The following is a 20,166-nucleotide window of genomic DNA, read 5'->3' on the forward strand; positions in this document are numbered from 1 at the left end:
AAGGCCTCTGAAGGCCCTCAGATAGCACGCGTCCTTTAGGATAGCCTCAGAGGGGACAAGCCCTGAGGGACCTACCACTGTACTGCCACTGCTTCACAAGGTTGAAGACCTGAACTGCTACCAAGCGTGTGCCCTTCTAAATAACATCAATTTATGATAAATTCTATTTGCTCTGATGTCGCAATAAAAGGCTTCAGCTCTGAGGCAGCTCATTGAGACAGTGCTGACTGGCAGCTGAGCACCTCTGCGTTTGCCAGCTGCACCTGTTACCTGTGCAGCATCTGCAAGTCTGATAAGCACGCTTCTGATCCTCCCACTGCAAGGAACCCACGGCTATGCTGCAGCAGTTCAGGTCCTGGTTCGTAGCTTTACTAAATCACTGAACTATCATACATGCTGAGCTCTCTGGAACATCCTTCAGGATACTAAAAAAAAATCCTTCCTGAAATGCAGACGAATAGGAAATCAAGCAGAAATATGTAGCCCTGATGGGCTTAAATACCATTTTAACTCACAAAGACTTGGATTTTAGGGAATAAACTCCTTATCCCTAAGGACAGGACTGCCCTCAGAAATGCAAGTCTAATTAGTGAGAAGAGCAGGCAAGTCCTCTGTGAAGTTTAAAGCTCTCTTGCCATCTCTGCAAAATCACAAAATTATTTTAAATTCTTCAGGGACTGAGTGTGCAAGTCCCTTTAGAGCACTGGACATGACTGCTGAGACTGAAAGTCAAATAAATTTGAAGCATCTTAAGCTCTCTTCCCAACTCATCTATCCTGGGATGTATTTTGGGCCTTTTCTTAGGTAATCTAGTCCAAAAGTAGATGTCCTTCCCAAGGAACTCAGTAAGCACAAGGGCAGCGACTCTGCTGCGACATCTCTCCGCAGGTCACGGCCTGGGTCTTCCACTCCTCTGCTGTTCTAGAGAGGCTGGGGATGTTTCAGAATTGATGTTAATATCAGTGAATTTGGGGCCTAGATTTTACTTAAAGATGATGATCCTTTTTCAGTTAATCTTGTATGTGTGCCCTCCTCATGCTTGTGTTCACAGGCTTCTTCAGACGTCTCCTACTTTTCTCTCAAGGACAATTTCTGAACTCCCTATACTTAGGCATATGCACGGTCTAGGAAACTCCTAGATTTCAGGTCTATGCCACTAACAACATCTCAGACCATGGCAATGTTTACTAATGCACCGAAATCAAGAACTCAGCCACCGCAGTCTCAAGGTGGGCCTCATCCAGAGCTCTGATGTACAGTCCTTACCTTTGACTTGAGCCCCCAACTCTGCTGCCTCAGTGGCCTCCAGCCCCTCTGCAGTCTTGTGCCACCTCTGTGCATGTCTGGGAGCCTTTCTTAGAGCCCTGCCGAGGGGCCATCCCTTCTGGCATCCCAGGAATCTGGCTGCCAAGGGCTGAAGGGAAGCAAGTGAGGTGGTAGCAGAGAAACAGGCCTGAGAGGAAAGGAGACCACGGAGCTGGGCATAAAGGACCGCGCTGAGGGACTCACTTGGGCTGGACAACAGGCTGGGACCGGGTCAGAAGGTGCTGAGGAGAGGGTATGGAAGGCGCACAGGCCAGGGTGGGGCAGGCCCAGGTCAGGCAGCTCGGATGAGCCAGGCTGAGACCTGCATCTTGGGGCAGGGGTATGTGTGTGTCAGGGGTAGTCCCGCCCTCCACTTGTGCCAGCCCTGCTGAGGGAGCCGCAGTGCTGATACCAAAAGCAAATCTTTGACTCCAAGCTTAGCATCTTCCACTCTGTATTATTTCTAGACACCAGGGTCATTTCTAAAAAGAGAAGTTGGATGCCCCGCTTCAAACCCTTTAATGCCTCCCCCATATGAGGACACAGTGCAAGCTCCTATTCAGGATCCACCGCCCTCACCACCTGACCCTGTCCTCTACCCCAGTCCTTTTTCCAGCTGCTGCTCTCCCTCCCGTTTCTTCTGGTCACATCCACTACCCACAGGCCCCCACAAGACCCGCTCAAGAACTTCTCAGGATCTTCTGTCCAGCTTTGACTCTGCCTTAGTTTTCCTAACATTTAAAGGTGTGAGCCCTGGTATACTATCTGTTAGTCATCTTACCAGTTGCAGAACAGAACATCTGACACTCACAAATTAGACAGGGAGTATTTTGGCTCTCGCTTTTTTGTGGGTGCAGTCCATGGTCTGTTGGCTCCGAGCAGAACCAGCATGGTGGCAGGGCCTGGAGGAGGAAAGCTGCTCATCCCATGGCAGCCAGAGCAGAAAGGAAAGCGGGGAGCTGGGGACAAAAATATACCCTTCCAGGTCACGTGACAGCTCTCCCCCAACCAGACCGCATCTCCAAACACACGCTGTCTGGGGAACACCAGATCTAACCCATAATACTGCCTTAGCTATGGTGTTTCTCAGACGCAGAGAACAGAGACTGGTCCACAACAAACACCCTGACCGAGCACCTCTAGGTCCTTGGTACTGTCCTCAATAATCATCCTTTAATGCGATGGATAAGGGCTGCCAAGGGCTGACTGGCAAACTGGCCCAGTCACAAACTTTTTCCAGGCCCTCATCCTTTCAGCACACCCTCTCTTTGGCCTTCCCCAAGGTCCAGGCAGCCCAGGCCGTGCACACGGCACTCTGGCTGTGCTCCAACAAGCCCGATGCAGAGAGCAATCAGGAAATTCCTAGGCACTCCCGAACCCCCAAGTCTGTAGCCATAGATGAGTGTTGCATTATTTGGCGGGCTTTACTACTGGCTACGTCTACGTAATCCCCAAAGCAGTTCCTTGCAGACTGATGGATAAGAGTCAGTTAAATCAAGTATCTCAATTCTGTCATTAATAACTGAAATAAATTATGATGAAAACTTCTTGGATCAGTTACCCTGAAACATAGTCAACATTCTGCAACTGACAGTAACAGACAGAATCAAATCCATAAAAAAGAAATGACCCAATCATCTGAGATACACTCAGAGTGTTACACAGAAAAGTGTTAAGAGGCCTCTTTTTTCTAATTCAGCTCCTACCTTCCTTTAATTTTGGATTTTAGTTCATTTTTTTGTACTAGACAAGAGCGTAGGGCCTAGATACCCAAAGATGAACATAATTTACACTTGAAACAGGGAGGACCAATTTAAGGAGAAACGGGACAGAATACACTTTCCAATACACATGCAGACAGTGAACTGCCCAGCGTCGGCAGTTATGCATACAGCTAACTTAATGAACAATATCTTTTAATTTAAAATCTTTAAAATTACAATATGCTACTGAAATCTAAGCCTCAAAATTAAGGCAGTGTCAGAGTTGGCCACATGCAGAAACTTCAGAATCTAAGAACACTGAGGAGATAGGCCTGGGAACAAACGCAGAAGCAAACGCTCCTTGGACTGTGACTGGCACGGACCCCTGCTCTGCTAGGGCCGCACTGCTTCTGCCTGGGCTGCTAGTGAGGATTCAGAGGTGGATGAGTTGGCAAATCACAAGGGCAGCTCATTTCTTATACACGTACATGTGTCAGGACTAAGATTCCATAACGTGGTAAGGAATCAAGGGAGGGCAAACAGTGAACGGAAACCTGCTTCTGCAAGAGGGTGGCAGGAATGTGGAAAAAGCACCAAGTGTCCCATTGTATCTGACAAGGCATAAAACCCAATATCACAACCCAAAATAAACAGCAGTATCGGTAGAGCATCCCTTATCCAAATGCTTGCAACCAGAAATGTCTTAGATTTTGAATCTTTTCAGAGTTAGGGATATCTGCATATAACAAATACAGGGGATGAGACTGAAGTCTAACATAAAGTTCAGTGATATTTCATAGGCATTCTGCCTCACCTACAGAGCCCTGGGACAGTTTTATGTGTTATTTGTAGTGCACCTGAGTTTTCACTGTGACCTCTCTCTGGATGCCAGGCGTGACATTTCCAGTTGTAACAACACGTCAGCACTCAAGACGTTTTAGATTTTGAACTTTTACATTAGGGACACTCAACCTGTATTTGTGGCTCCTACCTGTCCAGTCTCATAATGTCGGGCAAACTGGCTAACCACTCGATAATCATTTGAGAAGTACTCCATCAAAATAGACGGGACCTCAGCAAAATCTGTAGGGCACCTGGTCCCTAAGATGAGGAGAAAAGAACAAAATTTAGTATGAGTCAAAAAGCTACACATTCATTTTCCTTTTTATGTATACTTTAAAACTTTTATTTGTATGTCTGATGAACTATGAGATTTAATTCATTAAACTGGTATTTTATTTATATAACATTATTATACATATTTGCAGAAAAGTTTATAATAATCCTATATATTTTCCTTTATATCAAAAGTAAAACAAAATATTTGCACAGCTGCTGAAATACCTTATAAAGTAATGGCTCACACCCTCTACAAACAAATCTGTCTTCTGCTATGGTGGCTGCACATGAAACACAAATTAAGACTCATAATTAATACAGCACTTGCATTTAATTCACTGAGTTTTCCTCTTTCATTTCTTTAAAAATTACTTTTACCTATTACTGTTTTTTATAATAACATCAATCCTCAGTGAAGAAAATCAGTGTTTTAAACTCATAACTATTTAAAAACAAGTCAAGACTTTTGTGGTGCCACTTTATGATTCTGGGCAGCACACTTCAGGTCCTTGCAAATTCCTTCACTCTGCCCACATGTTGAGCTAGGTAATAAGTAATGCAAGCGGCATTTACCAGGTGGTCATGTACTAACCACCGAAGTCAGCGAGCTTAAGACTGAAAGGTAAGACAAGGAAGAGGAAAGCTGGACCATCAGCAAATATGGACACATAGCAATGTAAAAAATTACAGCAGAGTTATAATTTCAGACAACAGATAGGATAAGAAAAATTTACAAACTATCATATCATATTTTTTAAACATCCTTTACTGGTTTAAAAAACCAGTAAAGGTTTTTAAACAAGTGAAGTTTTAGGTTAAAGAAGCAATATTCATTAGTTCTATACTCACAAACTCTGTGGTAAGCACTAAGGTGACACATTTATTTACACACACATGCACACACGCACACGCACACATGCGCACACACACACAGAGCCACAAACTTCAACTCCAAATAAAACACAAAAAGGCACAAACTCAAGACAGAGAACTGAGGCCTGTTCTTTCGTTAGTAAGGACAGAAAAGGTACAAAAGGACCAGGCTGTATAACCACAAGATGGGGCAACGTGAGACAAAAAGACATCAGTAAGTGTCACTCTGTCCCCATAACAAACCCCCTTCAGGTTTGACCACTGATGGCTTTAGAGGGTTCCCTTCATTGCTCACCAGTGACGTGCTGGTACCGAGTCCGTCCCAGCATGGAGTGCATGGCGTGGCCCATTTCATGGAAAAGGTTCTCCATCATCCCAGGAGTTAACAGCGCGGGCGACTTCCTCGGGGAGTGGGGAATATTCAGCATGAGGACCACGACTGGGAGCTGATACTCTCCGTCTGCCTTCAGTCGGCCTCCTCGAATGGTAAAATGGCAATCCTGGAGAATCAGAAGCACACAAAGATCAAAGTACTATGGAACCTCGGGGAAGAAAGTCTTAAGAAAAAACTACTGAAAGGAGTAAGTGCAAACTTTATTCTATATATTTGAAGAGTTCTTATCTGTAAAAGTTTTAATTTTCTAAATTCAGTAATGCATCGAGTATTGTATTAATTCCCTCATTTGTTCCAACAAGAAGCACTGAACTTGATGCGGAACCAGATGCTGGAAACAAAGCGATTCAGGGCTCAGCCCTCCTTCTCAGATGTTCCCAAGTGAGGCGGGGAGGACAGACAGCAGACTGCGCGCAGGGCACCGGTGCCCGGCTGCATCCTGATCGCGTGCCAGACAGCACGCGAGGAGGAGGCACTTCCTGTGTCTGTCGCGTTCACCTGCCAGAGACAGGTCCAACTGGTCCTCAAACAGAGCCCAGGGAGCACCCCACCCAGGAAGAGGAGCCACACCGGGGTGCACACTTCCTCCTTCATCACCTACTCCTCATGACAACCCCGTCCAGTGGTACCTTCCTATACAGATAAGAACATTGACACCACGTCTTAGAAATGTCCAGTGCCACAACACCTGGCTAGAATCACTGCATCTGGAACCCAGACCCAACTGACTGCTGTAAGCGGGAGCTACTAATCGCTAAGCTGAAGCCTCCTTCACCACTCAGGCAGAGGAAGCCCATGGGAGTGGGAGCCCTGCTCACGTCATGCTCTCCTGCCCTCTGACACCGGCTAGCCAAATCATCTGGGAAAGCACTGACAGTTTCTAGAATAGGAATACTACCTTGCCACACTGCAGATGGCTGACCACATTTCCTACGCTTGGATCTGTTAAAATGCTTTGGAAATTGCAAATCATATTCAAATGTAAGGTACGTTTCTGTTATAACTGATAACCTAAGGCCTGAAAGCCTCCCATCAAGCTGCATGAACTGTTACAGCTGACAGCTGGCAGAGCTGGTAAGCAGCTAAAGGAATGGAAACCAACCCTGTCTTCACCTAAGGACTTACGGTTTCCTAGGGTTTGGTACGGTTTTCTATAGACATATCTTTTGCCACCGTTACCTAGAATCACCGTCAAGGACAGAAAGACATTAAGAGCTGGGGCACTGACCGGAATGTCTGGGTTTCAACCCCAGCGCCTCTGCCTGTGTGCTTCTGGGCGAGCATGTGAACTACATGGCTTCAGTTCCCACATTTCAGTTTTTGGGAGGCTGGTTTATGATTTATGTCACTTCTATTTACTATTTTTAATTCTATCCTATTTTCAAACTTACAGATTAAAAAATTATGTCTTTTAAATATTGCACAACTATAAAAATTGTACACAAGTTCACATTTAGTACAAATAAACTGACCACTTCTAGACAGACCAGTTTATAAAGAAAAGTTTACCTGATGCGGTTTTTCTGCTCGCTGGAAAAAGTCACAGTAAATGTGCCCCAACAATCCTTCAGATTCATGAACAACAGCCTAGGAAACAGCAGAAATTTAACGGTGAATGCGCCCATTAGAAACCCTGAATTGGGGAAGCATCCCAACACGAGGACAGGTCACATGCACAACCACAGAGAAGCGTTTCATTTCTTCTGCCTCCCACACTAACTCGAGACGGCGTCTCTCCCCCGCGCACTTGCTCCATCTCTCCAACAGTGTGGATCTGGGAATCCCACACCCAGGAGAGAAGAGCCTCTTCACGGGGACTCCTGGCCATTTGTGCCCCTTTTACAAAACCACGGCTTTGCCCAGGAGCCTGCTCACAAGCTGACAGAGCTGCAAGACACGCTGGCTGGACAGCATCAGAGGCAAAGCCACGCCACTCACGCCATGCCCATTTGAACTCTCAAACTCAAAACAAAATGCAGCTCTTAGTTTGGCTGCAAACCAATTACACATGCTGATTTCCGTAAGTTATAAAGAAGGCCCCATGAAAGAGCCACAATTTAGAGGGGACGCATCAGCACTGGTCTCCACTTTGCTTTTTTTTTTGAACTTGATTCTATCATAGAGAGCCCTCACTTTGTGCTTTAAGATCTTCTGCAAGTATATATTCATTTATTCATTCAATAAACCTCAACACAGCACTGCTAGGTGCCAGGACTCACTCACGGCACTTGGGAAACAGCAGTGACTGCCCGGAGGAACCCATGCTCCCGCAAGGATGACAACTCTCGCTCAGGGGCACACTGCCCTTCCCGTTTTCTTTCCACTGCTCCTCTGCACTCTCTGAAGCCCCTCACTTTGGGAAGTTAGCGATTCACATATAGAAACTTAAGATGTGACTGTGGTGAAGAAAACCTCCATCCCACTTTTTTTTTTGGGGGGGGGGGTACCAGAAATCAAACTCACAACGTTGCACTTGCCAGGCAGGTGCTGTGCTACTGAGCTATAACCCTGGCCTCCAGCCCGACCCTCTTCAGCCCTGCCCACACCCACTCCATGCCTGCACAAGTGGCCTGGGGCAGTGGGGCAGCCTCCAGATCTTTGGAGTGAAGTGAACACAGTGCAGTGAGCATGCAGGCAAAAACAGATAACACAACAACACGGAGCCTGTGCAGGCTGGGAGAGCCTCAAAACCTCCTGAGGAAGAATGCTACCTGCACTGAAATAAAGAGGGCCTGACAGGAGGAGGACAGAAGAACACAGGAAAGCGGAATAAGCTCTGCAAAACGGGATGGGCATGGAAAAAAGAAGTACTGATAAACTTTCCTATAACCAGAATCCAAGAACACGGAAAAGTACACCCCGGAAGACCCCGCCTCCTAACACGCTCCTAGAAAGCCACCTGGGTTACTGTATGTTTAGAACCTTTCTACATGCGTCCTCTGCCAGAAGTGGCCCACTTGACTTTTTCCACAGAACGGAAGCGAGGCGGGCACTCTCCATCAGGCTAAGCTCACTCACAGGCAGAAGTGCACTGGCCCAGCCTGGGTCATGGAGCCGGAGGGGCGGAGGGGAGCCCTACCAGCTTCCGCACGTCTTCGCACCACACCTCGCCTTTGGCAGGCTGCTCCGCATACAGCGAGACACCCAGCAGCTTGTTAAACAGTATGTTCAGGCCTTCCATGCACGCTCCAAGGGAGAAAAACGGGCAGTACAGACTGGGCTCGATGTTATACCTGAGAGAAGGAAGAGGGGTTCAACAGCACTTTTATTTCAACTTCCAAAAGTGTATCTAGTTAACTCTTCACTAACAGTCACAATCACAGGTGTACAGCCGTCCTCCACATCCTTGGGTTTCACATCCCAGGACTGGAAGCATCTCAAGAGCAAACATCCACAGACACACTGCACCCACACTGAACACAGAGAGACTTCTTGACATCACTCCCTACACGATTCAGGGTAACAACTACTTACAGGCATGCTCATGGTGTTCATATTATAAACAGAAATGGAGCGTAGTCTCTGTGAGGATGTGCCTAAGTTCTAGCCAAACACTATGCCACTTCACGGGGCACCAAGCAGGCTGGACTCTGGGATTTGCCCAGGATTCGGGAACCCATCCCTGGCAGAATGAAGGGCCCACTGTCATCTGGGGGTAAGCAGGCGCAGGTTTCTTAGGAATGGTCATCTGTTACTAATACAGTCAGTGATCTTCATCTGGTTTATTCTTTCCCCGACCTAGTTAAGCGGTCTGTCTCAAGTACTCACATCACTCACACACTTTCACACATATTTATACACAGAATATAGCCTGCTCCAGTTATAATGGTAAAGTTGACTTTATGACATTATATATGCTTCAAAGGTGAGACTTACTGTACATAAATATTAAACTCTTAGAGGCACTAAGTGAATTTAAAGTTCTCACCTGGTAAAATGTTCATTTATAGGCAAATGTCTGGAATACGAACCATCAGATTTTAATGTGTGTGATTTGTAGTTACATATCTTAAGGACAATACAGCTGGTAAGCACAATTACCCTTCATCCAAAAATAACCTTTTACGCCCTCTGTCAGCAATGGCGAACCTTCAGAGGTTCCCATGACATCACCCACTGCGGCACATGAGTTTGCTGCCAGGACCCAAACTATTGCAATGTAAACCCAGGAAGATACAAAATGTGTGATGTCTATGTTCACTGAGTCATTGAAGTCATTAAAGCCCAGCCAAAATTTATAACCACAGCCAAAAATAATGGCTGTCAAAAAACTGTGGATGCATGTTACTATACCACACTGTGTTTAACAAAATATACACAAACCTACATTCAAATACATTCAAATGTACACTTATTACTAAATGAATGATTGGATTCTTGAGTGAACATTAATTACACAAGCAAAATTGAAATGTCAGAAAACTGTAAAAGTCCAACATAATTACTGGCCCCGGTTCCCAGAAACACAATGCTCGTGCTGAAGCAGGATGTGGAGGGAACACAGTCGCTCAGGGAGCAGGTGCGGGAGGGCAGAGCCAGGAGCAAACCCTGCGCCTCAGAGGAACCGGCAGAAGGAAGGCAGCAGAGAACAGACAGAACCAACAGAGAACGGAAGGTCAGCAATTCTGCAGGTACAGGAAAGACACCAAATGGTAAAATCAATAGAATGGCCGGGCCGTCATCAAGAAATCAGGTAAGAACAGGTGCTGGTGGGCTGTGGGGAAAAGGCACCTTCTTCACTGTTAGGAGACCTGAGAACTAGTCTAACCACTATGGAAATCAGCGTAGCAATTCCTCAACAACTGAAACTAGAAACTCCATCTGGCCCAGCTATTCTCCTCCTGGGTATCTTCCTAAAAGGGTTAAAGAGGTGGCCTGACAGCGACACATGCACACTGTATTTATAGCAGCACAACTGTCGCCGACCTTCAGTGATGTCTGATGCCCTCCCCCTTTCCATCTCTAGTTGTACAGGCTGGGTCTTTTCTCCCTTTCTTTTGGTTAGTGGGACTTATCAATTGGTTTAACTTTTCAAAAAAGAAGTATTTTATTTTATTGATCTTAAGTATCATTCTTCTGGTCTCATTTAATTTTAGCTCTGATCTTATTTCTCTCCTTCTATAGGTTTGGTTTTGGATGTTCTTGTTTTTCTACACCCCTGAGGCACATAATTAAATTATTTTTCTTTTAATCTCAGATCTATTTTTTCATTTGTTGGTTGGTTGTTTTGATGTAGAGTCTTATAGCCATAAACTCCCCTCTTGCAACTGCTATATTGCGGAGTTTCTGATATATTTCCATTAGACTGCAGGAATTTTTCAATTTCAACCTTTCTCATTCTTAACTGATGCTTATTCAAACTAATAGCACAACATATTAGGTGACTATATATTAAAGATGTGAGAAAAAGTCAGCAACTAGGAGCTGGGGATTTAGCTCAGTGGCATAAGCGCCTGCCTTGCAAGGGTGCAGTCATGAGTTTGATCCCCGGTACCAAAAAAAAAAAAAAAAAAAACCAGCAACTTTCCAAGGGTCTCCCACTGTCCAACAAGCAGTACAGTATTATGTGAAAGTATACCCAGATTACTTATAAGTGCATACTGCAAAATTTAGGGCCAACATTTTAAATAGTAAAAAATGAGAAGAGAGCAAATAAAATCATTCACATTCAATTTAAAAAAAAAGTAGAAGACCAAAACCAATTAAAATAATGAACAAGAAGTAGTAAGTATAATAACCTTAACCCAACTGTATCACCAATCATGGTGGATGTCAACAGTCTACATCCACTGATTAAGACAGAGACCACCAGGGTGGACTGAAACAAGACCCAACTAGATGTTGTCTATAAGAAACTCACAGTGCACATAAAGACAGAGAGAAAAAGGACAAAGATGAATATGCTATGCTAACAGTGATGAAAGGCAGAGCTGCCACATCCATTTCGACAGAGTGGGCTCACGGCAGGAACGGGAAGCACTGTCTGACGCAGAGGGGCCGCTCCCCAGAAAGACACAGTTCCATGATGTGCAAGCCCCGGAGGGGGAGCATCAAAACATACCAGGCAAATAAAAAAAGGACCACAAGGACAAGAGACGGCCCCGCTCCCACCTCTGTGTCAGAAGCAGAGGCAGCAGGCAGGAATCAGCGAGGACGCAATGGAACTTAAGCAAAGGACGTCAACACTGATGTTGTTTCGTGAAAAATAAGCAATTCGTTTATCCATTATGATACATTGATTAGACTGACTTCAAAGGTTCAAATTAAAAAGTCAAGTTTAAACCACGAGCATGAATAAATGGCAGCAAAACTGAGCCACAAAGTGTTCTACTAGATTCTTAGAAAGACTGACTCACAGACAGGCGTAGTGGCCCATGCCTGTAAGCCCAGCACTCTGCGAGGCTAAAGAAAGAGGAGCACAAGTTGAAGGCCAGCCTGGGCAATTCAGTGACTCCACAAGATCCTGTCTCAAAAAAATATAAATCCTATGTTCATGCAGCTCAGGGCAAAGGCCCTTGTACTAGGTTTGATCCTGAGTACCACCAAAAAAAAAATTACTTTTTTGTTACGAGGTAATAAAAATTACCAAGAATTAAAAAAGAATCTTTGCACCTTCAGAGTAAGCCCATCTTGAAATCAAGAAGCACACAAATTTATCTCAATAGAAAACACACTATGAAGTTAAGAGAATAGTCTGTTTTATTAAACTATAACCTAAAAATGTTTAGCTTACCTGACATAAACGACTATATGTGGTAGTCAGGTGAAGGTCAAGGAAACAATTTACCAGAGGCAAAAAAAAATGTGAGCAGAAAACATGTCGATAGGACATTCCAACACACTCCAACTTTCTACACATTAAACGAAACTGTTATGAATGTGGACAGCTGAAATCTTTATGAAAGGTACTGTAAAGTAACTTTAAAAAAAAAAAAGCAAACCTTGAGAACAGGTGTGTAGTTCATGGATAGAAGATGAGGTTAGTACACACGAGGCCCTGAGTTACATCCCCAGCACGAAGAAAGAAAAAGAGAGAGAGGAAGAGGGAGAGGGAGAGAGAGAGAGAGAGAGAGGAGGGGAGTGGAGTGGAGGGAGGAAAAAGGAAGAGGAAGGAAGGAAGGAGAAAAAAGAAAGAGAGAGAGAGAGAAGGGGAGGGAGAGGGGAGAAAGGGAGAGAAAGCCTCAAATACAGCAAAAGAGGGCCACAGTTTAATGTCAATTCTCTGGCCCCTTCGGCCACTTCCTCTCCCCACAAGAAGCAACTCCTGTGATCATTTCTTGTGTATCCTTACTGGTATTTTCTACGTACATGTGTAGAGGTTTATAAATATAAAGCTTTTTCTACAAATAGAATTATACCATTTACACTGTCCTGTAGCTTCCTTTTTACCTTAAAAATATACAAACAATATACACATTCTTGAATTTTATATTTCCACATTTTTCATTAAAATATTTCATGAAATACTTTCAATCTCAGTATACAAAGCTCTACCCTGTTCTCCTGCCTGTGGAATATCTATTGTTACCAGATGATAAAAATAAATACAAAGCTAAGGAAGAGTAAAAAGCAGTTTTATATCGTAAAATTAAACCTGACAGATGATAATGGACGCAGCACTTATTTTTATAGAAAAGAAACAACGAAGTGAACGACGACAGCATCCGTCTCACTGAGCTGCACCTGGAAGTCCCGGGCCCTGCAGAGCGAACACCTGCGCACCGGGGTGACCCGTCTCCGTCTCCGTCTCCGGGGAGCCTCACTGCTACAGCGTGCAGGGGCCACCCGGGGTTAGGGTTAGGGAAAGGAGGCACCGGCACCAGCCAGTTTTCTGGACTGCACCTTCCCCACAGAAAGCTTAGCCGCACAGCTCCTGGGGCTGTTGTGAGCATCCCGTCACGCCTGCCTGAGCCAATGTAGGAGACACACCAAGGCCACTTCGTGGGCGCAGAGCTCTCCCCACCCAGCTGCTGGGTGGTGTCATCCCTGCTGAGGGCGGCGCCCAGCCCGGTGCCCTCCTCCTGACCAGGGTGAGCCCCTGTAATGTGTCTTTCTCTTTTTCCTCTTTAGCTGAAAGGCTGTGTTTTCTTCTTCTTTCTAGTAGCTTGGGGATTCTCTCTATGGCTCTCAACGTTATAGCTGATTTCTCACCTTTCGATCCCTGCCCTCCTGATCTACTCTGTGCCCACGCACAGGGGTGCCCAGAGCCGCAGCGCTGCCCTCCCGTTACCTTCACTCAGCATTGGCGAAGGTGCGTGGGCACGAGAAGGCCCGAACCACAGGGGCCTTTTTGTTATTGAGCATAACAGAATCGAAGAGTGGAACTGTAGCTCAGTAATTTTCCACAGCACCAAAAAAACAAATAAGCAACCCCAAAAAACAGAATTTAACAATATATCAAAATTTTCACTAGGAACACAAATTATGATCAGAGTAGGCTCAGAAACATCAAGAATTCTTCAACTGAAGAGTTCTTATTCACTGTAATTTGAGTTTAAAAATAACATTTGTCTCTATAAAGCACCCTCTAAATCAGATTTACATTTCAGTCTCGATGCACAAGGAATTAAGTAAAGAAAGCACATGGATATTATTTCTAAAAACCTTGGCATTAAACTCAGTGAAAACACGGAACGCAACCGAGCACAGTCAGTGAGTGGGTCCCGTGGAACCGCAGGGAACCACAGGCTCTGGCCTCACCCTCCTGGCTAAGTGACCGGGCGCTGAGACAGAAACCACACTGACAGCCCCAGGGAAGGCCATGGGTGAGGAGAAGCCTTGCACTTGGCAAGAACACCACGAACAGTGATACGGTCCAAGGAATGATTTTAACTTCATCCAAAGCAAAAGGAGCCCAATGTCTGTGGCATCAGGAGGGACTCTGAGTACAGTGACTCTGTTATGGTTCAGTGAGATTCTGAGATGCTCGGTGGGACTGTCCCAGGGAGAAACACTGCTGTCCCCAGTTAAACAAAGGGAAAGAAGCAGGGAAACACACTGCTTCTCAGGTAATTACAAAGTGCTAAAAATGAGGAAGACTCATCTCTGCCTCCACGCCACAAAGAATCCTACCATGACTTCTACAGCCAGCAGGAAGGAAACTGCCCTAGCCAGACACCCTTTTGTGGGCAGGAAGTCATTCTCCTTATTGGTGAAGACTGGCAGTAGAGGTCAGGGGAAATCACGATGAACAGCAATCACAGCTGGACAAAGACAGGGCAATTCCATCACCAGCCTGGAGGAGCAGGAAAGTGAATCAATCGGTGGGTTTGAACACAGACAGGAAGGAGGATAAAGAGGTGGCACCAGGTAACAGAGCCCAACCAGAAAGGCTGAAGCCAACTCTTGACGACAGCAAACACACTCCCACTTGGAACTCCACTTGCTGTGGGGAGAACCGAACAGTAGATGCTGAAATGCTGGGAGACGCTTTCCAGGTCCTCTCTCGGCCACAGAGGCAAAGACCTAAACAGGACAGAGCGGCCAGGGATCTAGCTCAGTGGAGCAAGCGCTTGCCTGGCAAGCGGGAGGTCGTGAGTTCCATCCCTGGTATCAACAAACAAACAAGGACAGAGTGGCAGCTGAGCAAAGGCACTCAGGCAGGGCTTCTCCCACCCACCCGGAGATGCTCTGCAGCCCTCTCATCGGCGCCCAGCTGTCTCCCTCAGTTTCCACAACAGCCCGCTGCTTCCCAGGCGCGGCATGGCTTCCATCCTCGCGTCTCCCTCTTCTACTGACTTGGCCCACGCCGCTCTGCACAGCCAGTTTCTCTCCTCCTCTTTGCTTTCTCAAGTGAACTCTGCCACTGCTTTTTGCTCTTTTCATCCAATTCCTCTTTGAGACAAGAACTGGAACCCAAGTCTGGAAGGAGAGGTACGCGCTCCCAAACCTGGTAATGTTTACTTAGACAGGAGTCGGTTTTCAGAAGCAAGCCCCCCAGTAAGGGAACCACGGGGCTTCACGCTGACCAACACCGCGGTCCTCTCTCTGTTTTATTTTGTGCCAGGGTCTCGCTAAGTCACTAACTGCACAGACAACTACACAGACAACGTCTTCCAGCCTCAGCGTCACAGAGTGCTGAGGTCACAAGGGTGTAGCGGCAAGAACACTACCTTGGTTTCCTCTTCCTGTTCACTCCCGTTGTCCTTCTGTCTCTCCATTCCCCGATACAGAACCATTAATTCTTTTATTATACATTTAAAAAGTATTTTCCCTTTGAGTTTTAAATATTTTTTACTCTTAAAAATAGTTGAGCAGGCACTATCATAAAGAATCAACAGCTGAGATCTCATCCTATTGAAACGCTTTTGCACAGCAAGAGAATCCAACAGAGTGAAGAAACAACCCACAGTGTGGGAGAAAATGTTAGCCAGCTGCTCCTCAGACAAAGGATTACTATCGAGAACATATGAAGAACATAAAAGAACCAGTCCTCTCAGATTTAAAGACGCAATCCAAAAACGGGCATCTAGGATGAATTACACGCTCCTCAGATGAAGAAACACAAACAGCAAATAAATATGCAAAAAAATGTTCAGCATCACTGGTCACTGGAGAGATGCAAAAATTAAAACAATAGAGCTTCCACCTCACCCTAGAAAGAACGGCTATTATCACGAAATCCACCAATAACAAACGTTGGGGGTATCTATGGGGAAAAAGGAACCCTTCTCCACTGTTGGTGGGAGTACAGACTAGTGCAACCACTGGGGAAATCAGTTAGGAGACTCCCCCAAAAGCTAGGACTAGAGGTCCCATTCCACCCAGCTATTCCCCTTCTGGGTATCTTTCCAGAAGAATTAAAAACATCACACCACAGCAATGTATGTGCACCCACGTTTATAGCAGCACAATTTGTAATAGCTAGATCCTGGGAACAACCTAAATACCTGTCAACTGAGGAATGGATAAAAATGATATATTTTTCTATAATGGAGTATTACTCAGCCATAAAGAAGGCTAACTTGGACTTTTATAGGTAAATGGATACAACTTGGGACCACACCCAGTGAAATAAATCAGACACGCATGTGCAAACATCATATTATCTCACTGGTATGAGATGAAATATACAATGTGTGTATGTGTATGTGTAATAGTTATGCTACTGATTTCTCGGAGTTTACTGAAGAGGAAGATTTATGCTAGTACTATCTGCACAACTGAATGCAGTTGTCTTGTGCTCTGGGTGGCTGACCAGGGATGGTAATGTGCACTCAATGTACCATTATTGCCCTGATTGTTATGTTCTGAAATTTGTTTCTTTCTCTTTGAAATAAAATGGATTTGGGGGGAAAAAAATAGTTGGAAGCCACTGTGGTAGTGCATGCCTGTAATTCTAGCACTTGGGAGGCTGAGGTAGGACTGACGTGAGTCTGAGGCCAGTCTGAGCTACATAGGGAAGTCAAGACCCACCTGAACACACAGCAAGACCCTTTCTAAAAAAAAAAAAAGAAGTTGGAAAACAAAGCAAAACAACAACAAAAAAGACGTGCCTCACCCACCCTCAGATCCCTCCCCTCTGCCCTGCGGGAAGGCAGCAACTGCTTCCCAGCAGCAGGGAGGCCTCCGAAGGGCAGGTGCTTTACATTTCCCTGCATAATCTCCTAAAAGATTGAGTTAAAAGTCAAGCTATTAAAAGTTTCGGTGTAATTGGCCAAGTTATAACAATTTTGGCATCTCCCCAAAAATGACGAGAACAGAATGAAACACAATGAATCCATGAAACTCCTAAACTAAGAATGACACTTTCAACACAGAGAGCCAAAACATAATCGTTGGGCATCATTTCTGGAAACTATTAAGTCCTTACTTTGAAAATTGGTAATTTAAAGGAACGGTTCATGCCAGGACTATCAAAGGGTGGTAAGCCATTAGCTGAACAACTGATGGGGAACTAGATGCCAACACCACCATGCAAATCACTTCCTAGTGAAGACGGGAAATCTGAAGTAGAACTCCCCATCAGGCTAGTTTCACTCCATCTTAAGGGTCAATCTCAGCACAACCAGTGGAGTGGAAGGCTGGTGACTGATATTTTTATGTGCTCTGATATCAAAAATACACATTGTCACCTCTGATTGTCCTTGCTCAAAATGGAAAATGTTTAAGACAGGTCTTTAGATACAGCACCCAGCTTAGAGGCGTGGCACCCAGAAAGAACCAGTGGAGTGACAGCACTGGAAAGCAGCCAGAAACCAGAAGGTCCTTTAAGACAAATGACAGTCTCTTCAGCAACAGCCTGGGGATAAGCTGTGGGGAACCACTTGAATATGACTTCACACCTCAAACAAAAGTCCTTCTGTGCGGGTCCCAATGGTTTCTGAATAATTTAAAGCACCAAACAGCCCCATTTCATTGTGTGAATGCTCTTGAGCGTTTGAGAATGTATCCTAATGAGGAAAACACAATACTGAACTCTACTTCCCAATGATGTCTTAATGTGAGAAAACACCAAAGTAAATGAAATATGATTCATTACTGGAAGAAAAAAGACAATGTTTCCAAAGCATTAAAAGTAAAATACAATACTGCAAGGGAGATTAATCAAAAGTAAAGTGACGCTCTCTGGGGCAGACACAGGGCTGAGCCGTAACATTTCTTAACTGACTATTACTGAACGTTGCTTTAACTGTTTGCACCATATGAATGTATTGTCTGTTCAAAAAAACCACTTTATTTCAAAAAAATCACTTCATAACTTTCAGAGTTGAAAGAATTACTTTCCCTCTTTTGTAGAGAATCTAGTACTAACACTTGAAGGAAAAATGAGCTGCTTAAGTTTCCAAACAGTCTTTTAGCCCACTATTTTCCCAGTCAATCCTTGGCAGTTTTAAAACAGGTTCATTTATCCTCCTACTTCTAAGCAGGCTCTTTTCTTTTCAGGCAGACGTTTAAGAGCCTGAAGTAAATCTGAAGTATTTACCATAAAAGCAAAAAAGTACCTAGGGTTGCCTAAAGAAAAGCTTGACTCAAGGAAAGCCCCCTTTTATTTTTCATCTGTGTCAAATCACACATTTAAATCTTCACTTGAAAGTCGATGAATTTAACAAGGGTTTATAAATCTTCACTTTGCTCTAACCTTCTAACCTCAAACCCAAAATATTATATTTTCCCTTTCGTAATCATCCATTATTTTGCTTTTCTGCCCAGACTTGTCAATCAAGATCATTAAAACCTCGAAATCAAATTCAATCATATGCTGGGCAAGCTACACAAAATAGATGTTTAAACTCCCCAATTCCTACAGCCCTTTCTGAGACTAGCACAGATGTGAAGGCCCTAGAAACTGAGCAGACTTCTCAGGAAGGCAGACAGACCAGGAGCCCAGATCTGACTGCTCACAGCACGGGTTCTCACCAGCAGGAACCAAAGGGGCTGGAGGGGGAGCAGGAAGGGTGGGGAGGAAGTGTGGGCAGTGCACCAGCACAGCAGGCAGGTGTGCCCCATGCACTGGTCCTCGCGGGCACTCTTCAGGGACGTCAGCTCTCCCTCCACACACTCATCTTTAGAAAGTTTTAGAGAATCAGTGTCTCAAGTGAACTGCAGATGTTCATCAGAGAAATGTGCATACGCATGTATCTGTTTATTGTTAAAGAAGAGCGAGTTATGAGGAGGTCCTTGGGTAAACGGCTCAGTCTTACTCTGCAGGCAGCTGTGACACCTGGGCCTTGCAGACGGAAGTGGCCAACAGCAGTGAGCCACCCTGCAGGCCAGAGGCAGGGCCCCTCCTCCCCAGGAACCTTGGGAAGCTAAATTTCTATCTTTCAGAAGGTATTTCTCACCAGTCACCAGAGGTCCTCTGAGGGCATCCTGCAACTCGTGTGCTTATTCACTGTATTCTGGATAAGCATTTTAAAGAAAGAACTGTCCTCTCCCTCAAAAGACTTGAGAGAGCATTTAAAACAAACCTCGGAGTGGATCATTCCCCAGAAGACCGTCCACAGACCGACAGCTCCACGTGAGAATGCTACATGATGGCTACTGGTGCTGCCACCACCTCCCTGACCCACAAGCTTAAATGTCACATGGTTTCTCGCGTATGAGAAACCCAAAATATAAAAAAAGAGCAAAACAGAAGGCACACAGTGGTAGTAAGAGGAGATCTTTCACAAAAAAGGAGAGGACCAAGAAACACAGGGAGGCGGAAAGAAGCGGAGGAAAGGGGGATGCGAGAAGAATGAAGACATGTTACGTGCGTGCACGGGAGCCACACAAGGACAGTGCTCTGCAAACACTGGCTCATATAACTGACAAGTGGGCAGGGCAGGGCCACAGGATATGAAAATCTGCAAACACGGGATACTCTTACGAGATGCTGACTTTGGGAGACATGTAAAAATCAGGAGCTGATGAAACCTTGTTACCTTTATGAAAGTAGTATCATCATGCTTTGTAAGGGAGGTTGGTTTGGGGAACAGTGGGACAGAGGCCAAACAGCAGAAAACAGATGAGTATTAAGTGATCAAGCTCTTCAACACATTATCTAAGGATACTTCACCCTACTCGTGCAGAAAAGGGTACATAAACTTAAGAGTTTTAAGCTTTTCTAACAAATACCAAAAAATAAAGTCTGGTTTTGGAGAGGTATCTATCACCCTTTACTTGATGCTTCAATAGTGCACTGTAACAAAAACACTAAAGCCTAACGACAATCAAATAACTAGGAAAAGATTTTTAAAAACCAAATAAGCATAACTCTTAAACTATGTATCTTAAAAACTAGCTATGGGAAAAAAATGTTAATGCGTTGTTCAATGGCAGGATTTTGAG

The 20,166-nt window shown here is 44.9% G+C and overlaps 1 protein-coding gene across 2 annotated transcripts in view; it reads right to left on the reverse strand.

The window, feature by feature from the left end:
- Mipep (mitochondrial intermediate peptidase) overlaps nt 1-20,166 on the reverse strand; it is a 133,069-nt gene that overhangs the window by 80,712 nt on the left and 32,191 nt on the right. For both annotated transcript variants that reach the window (XM_013141136.3, XM_003477396.5), the window contains exons 11-14: nt 8,474-8,627; nt 6,904-6,981; nt 5,296-5,500; nt 4,000-4,109 (exon numbers count right to left, since the gene is read on the reverse strand). In XM_013141136.3, coding sequence (XP_012996590.1) covers nt 4,000-4,109; nt 5,296-5,500; nt 6,904-6,981; nt 8,474-8,627 — 547 coding nt within the window. The remainder of the gene's footprint in view (nt 1-3,999; nt 4,110-5,295; nt 5,501-6,903; nt 6,982-8,473; nt 8,628-20,166) is intronic.

The sequence above is a fragment of the Cavia porcellus genome, unplaced genomic scaffold (genome assembly GCF_034190915.1).
Source record: "Cavia porcellus strain 051 isolate PalLab524CR breed Dunkin Hartley unplaced genomic scaffold, mCavPor4.1 scaffold_21, whole genome shotgun sequence".
Lineage (NCBI taxonomy): Eukaryota > Metazoa > Chordata > Mammalia > Rodentia > Caviidae > Cavia > Cavia porcellus.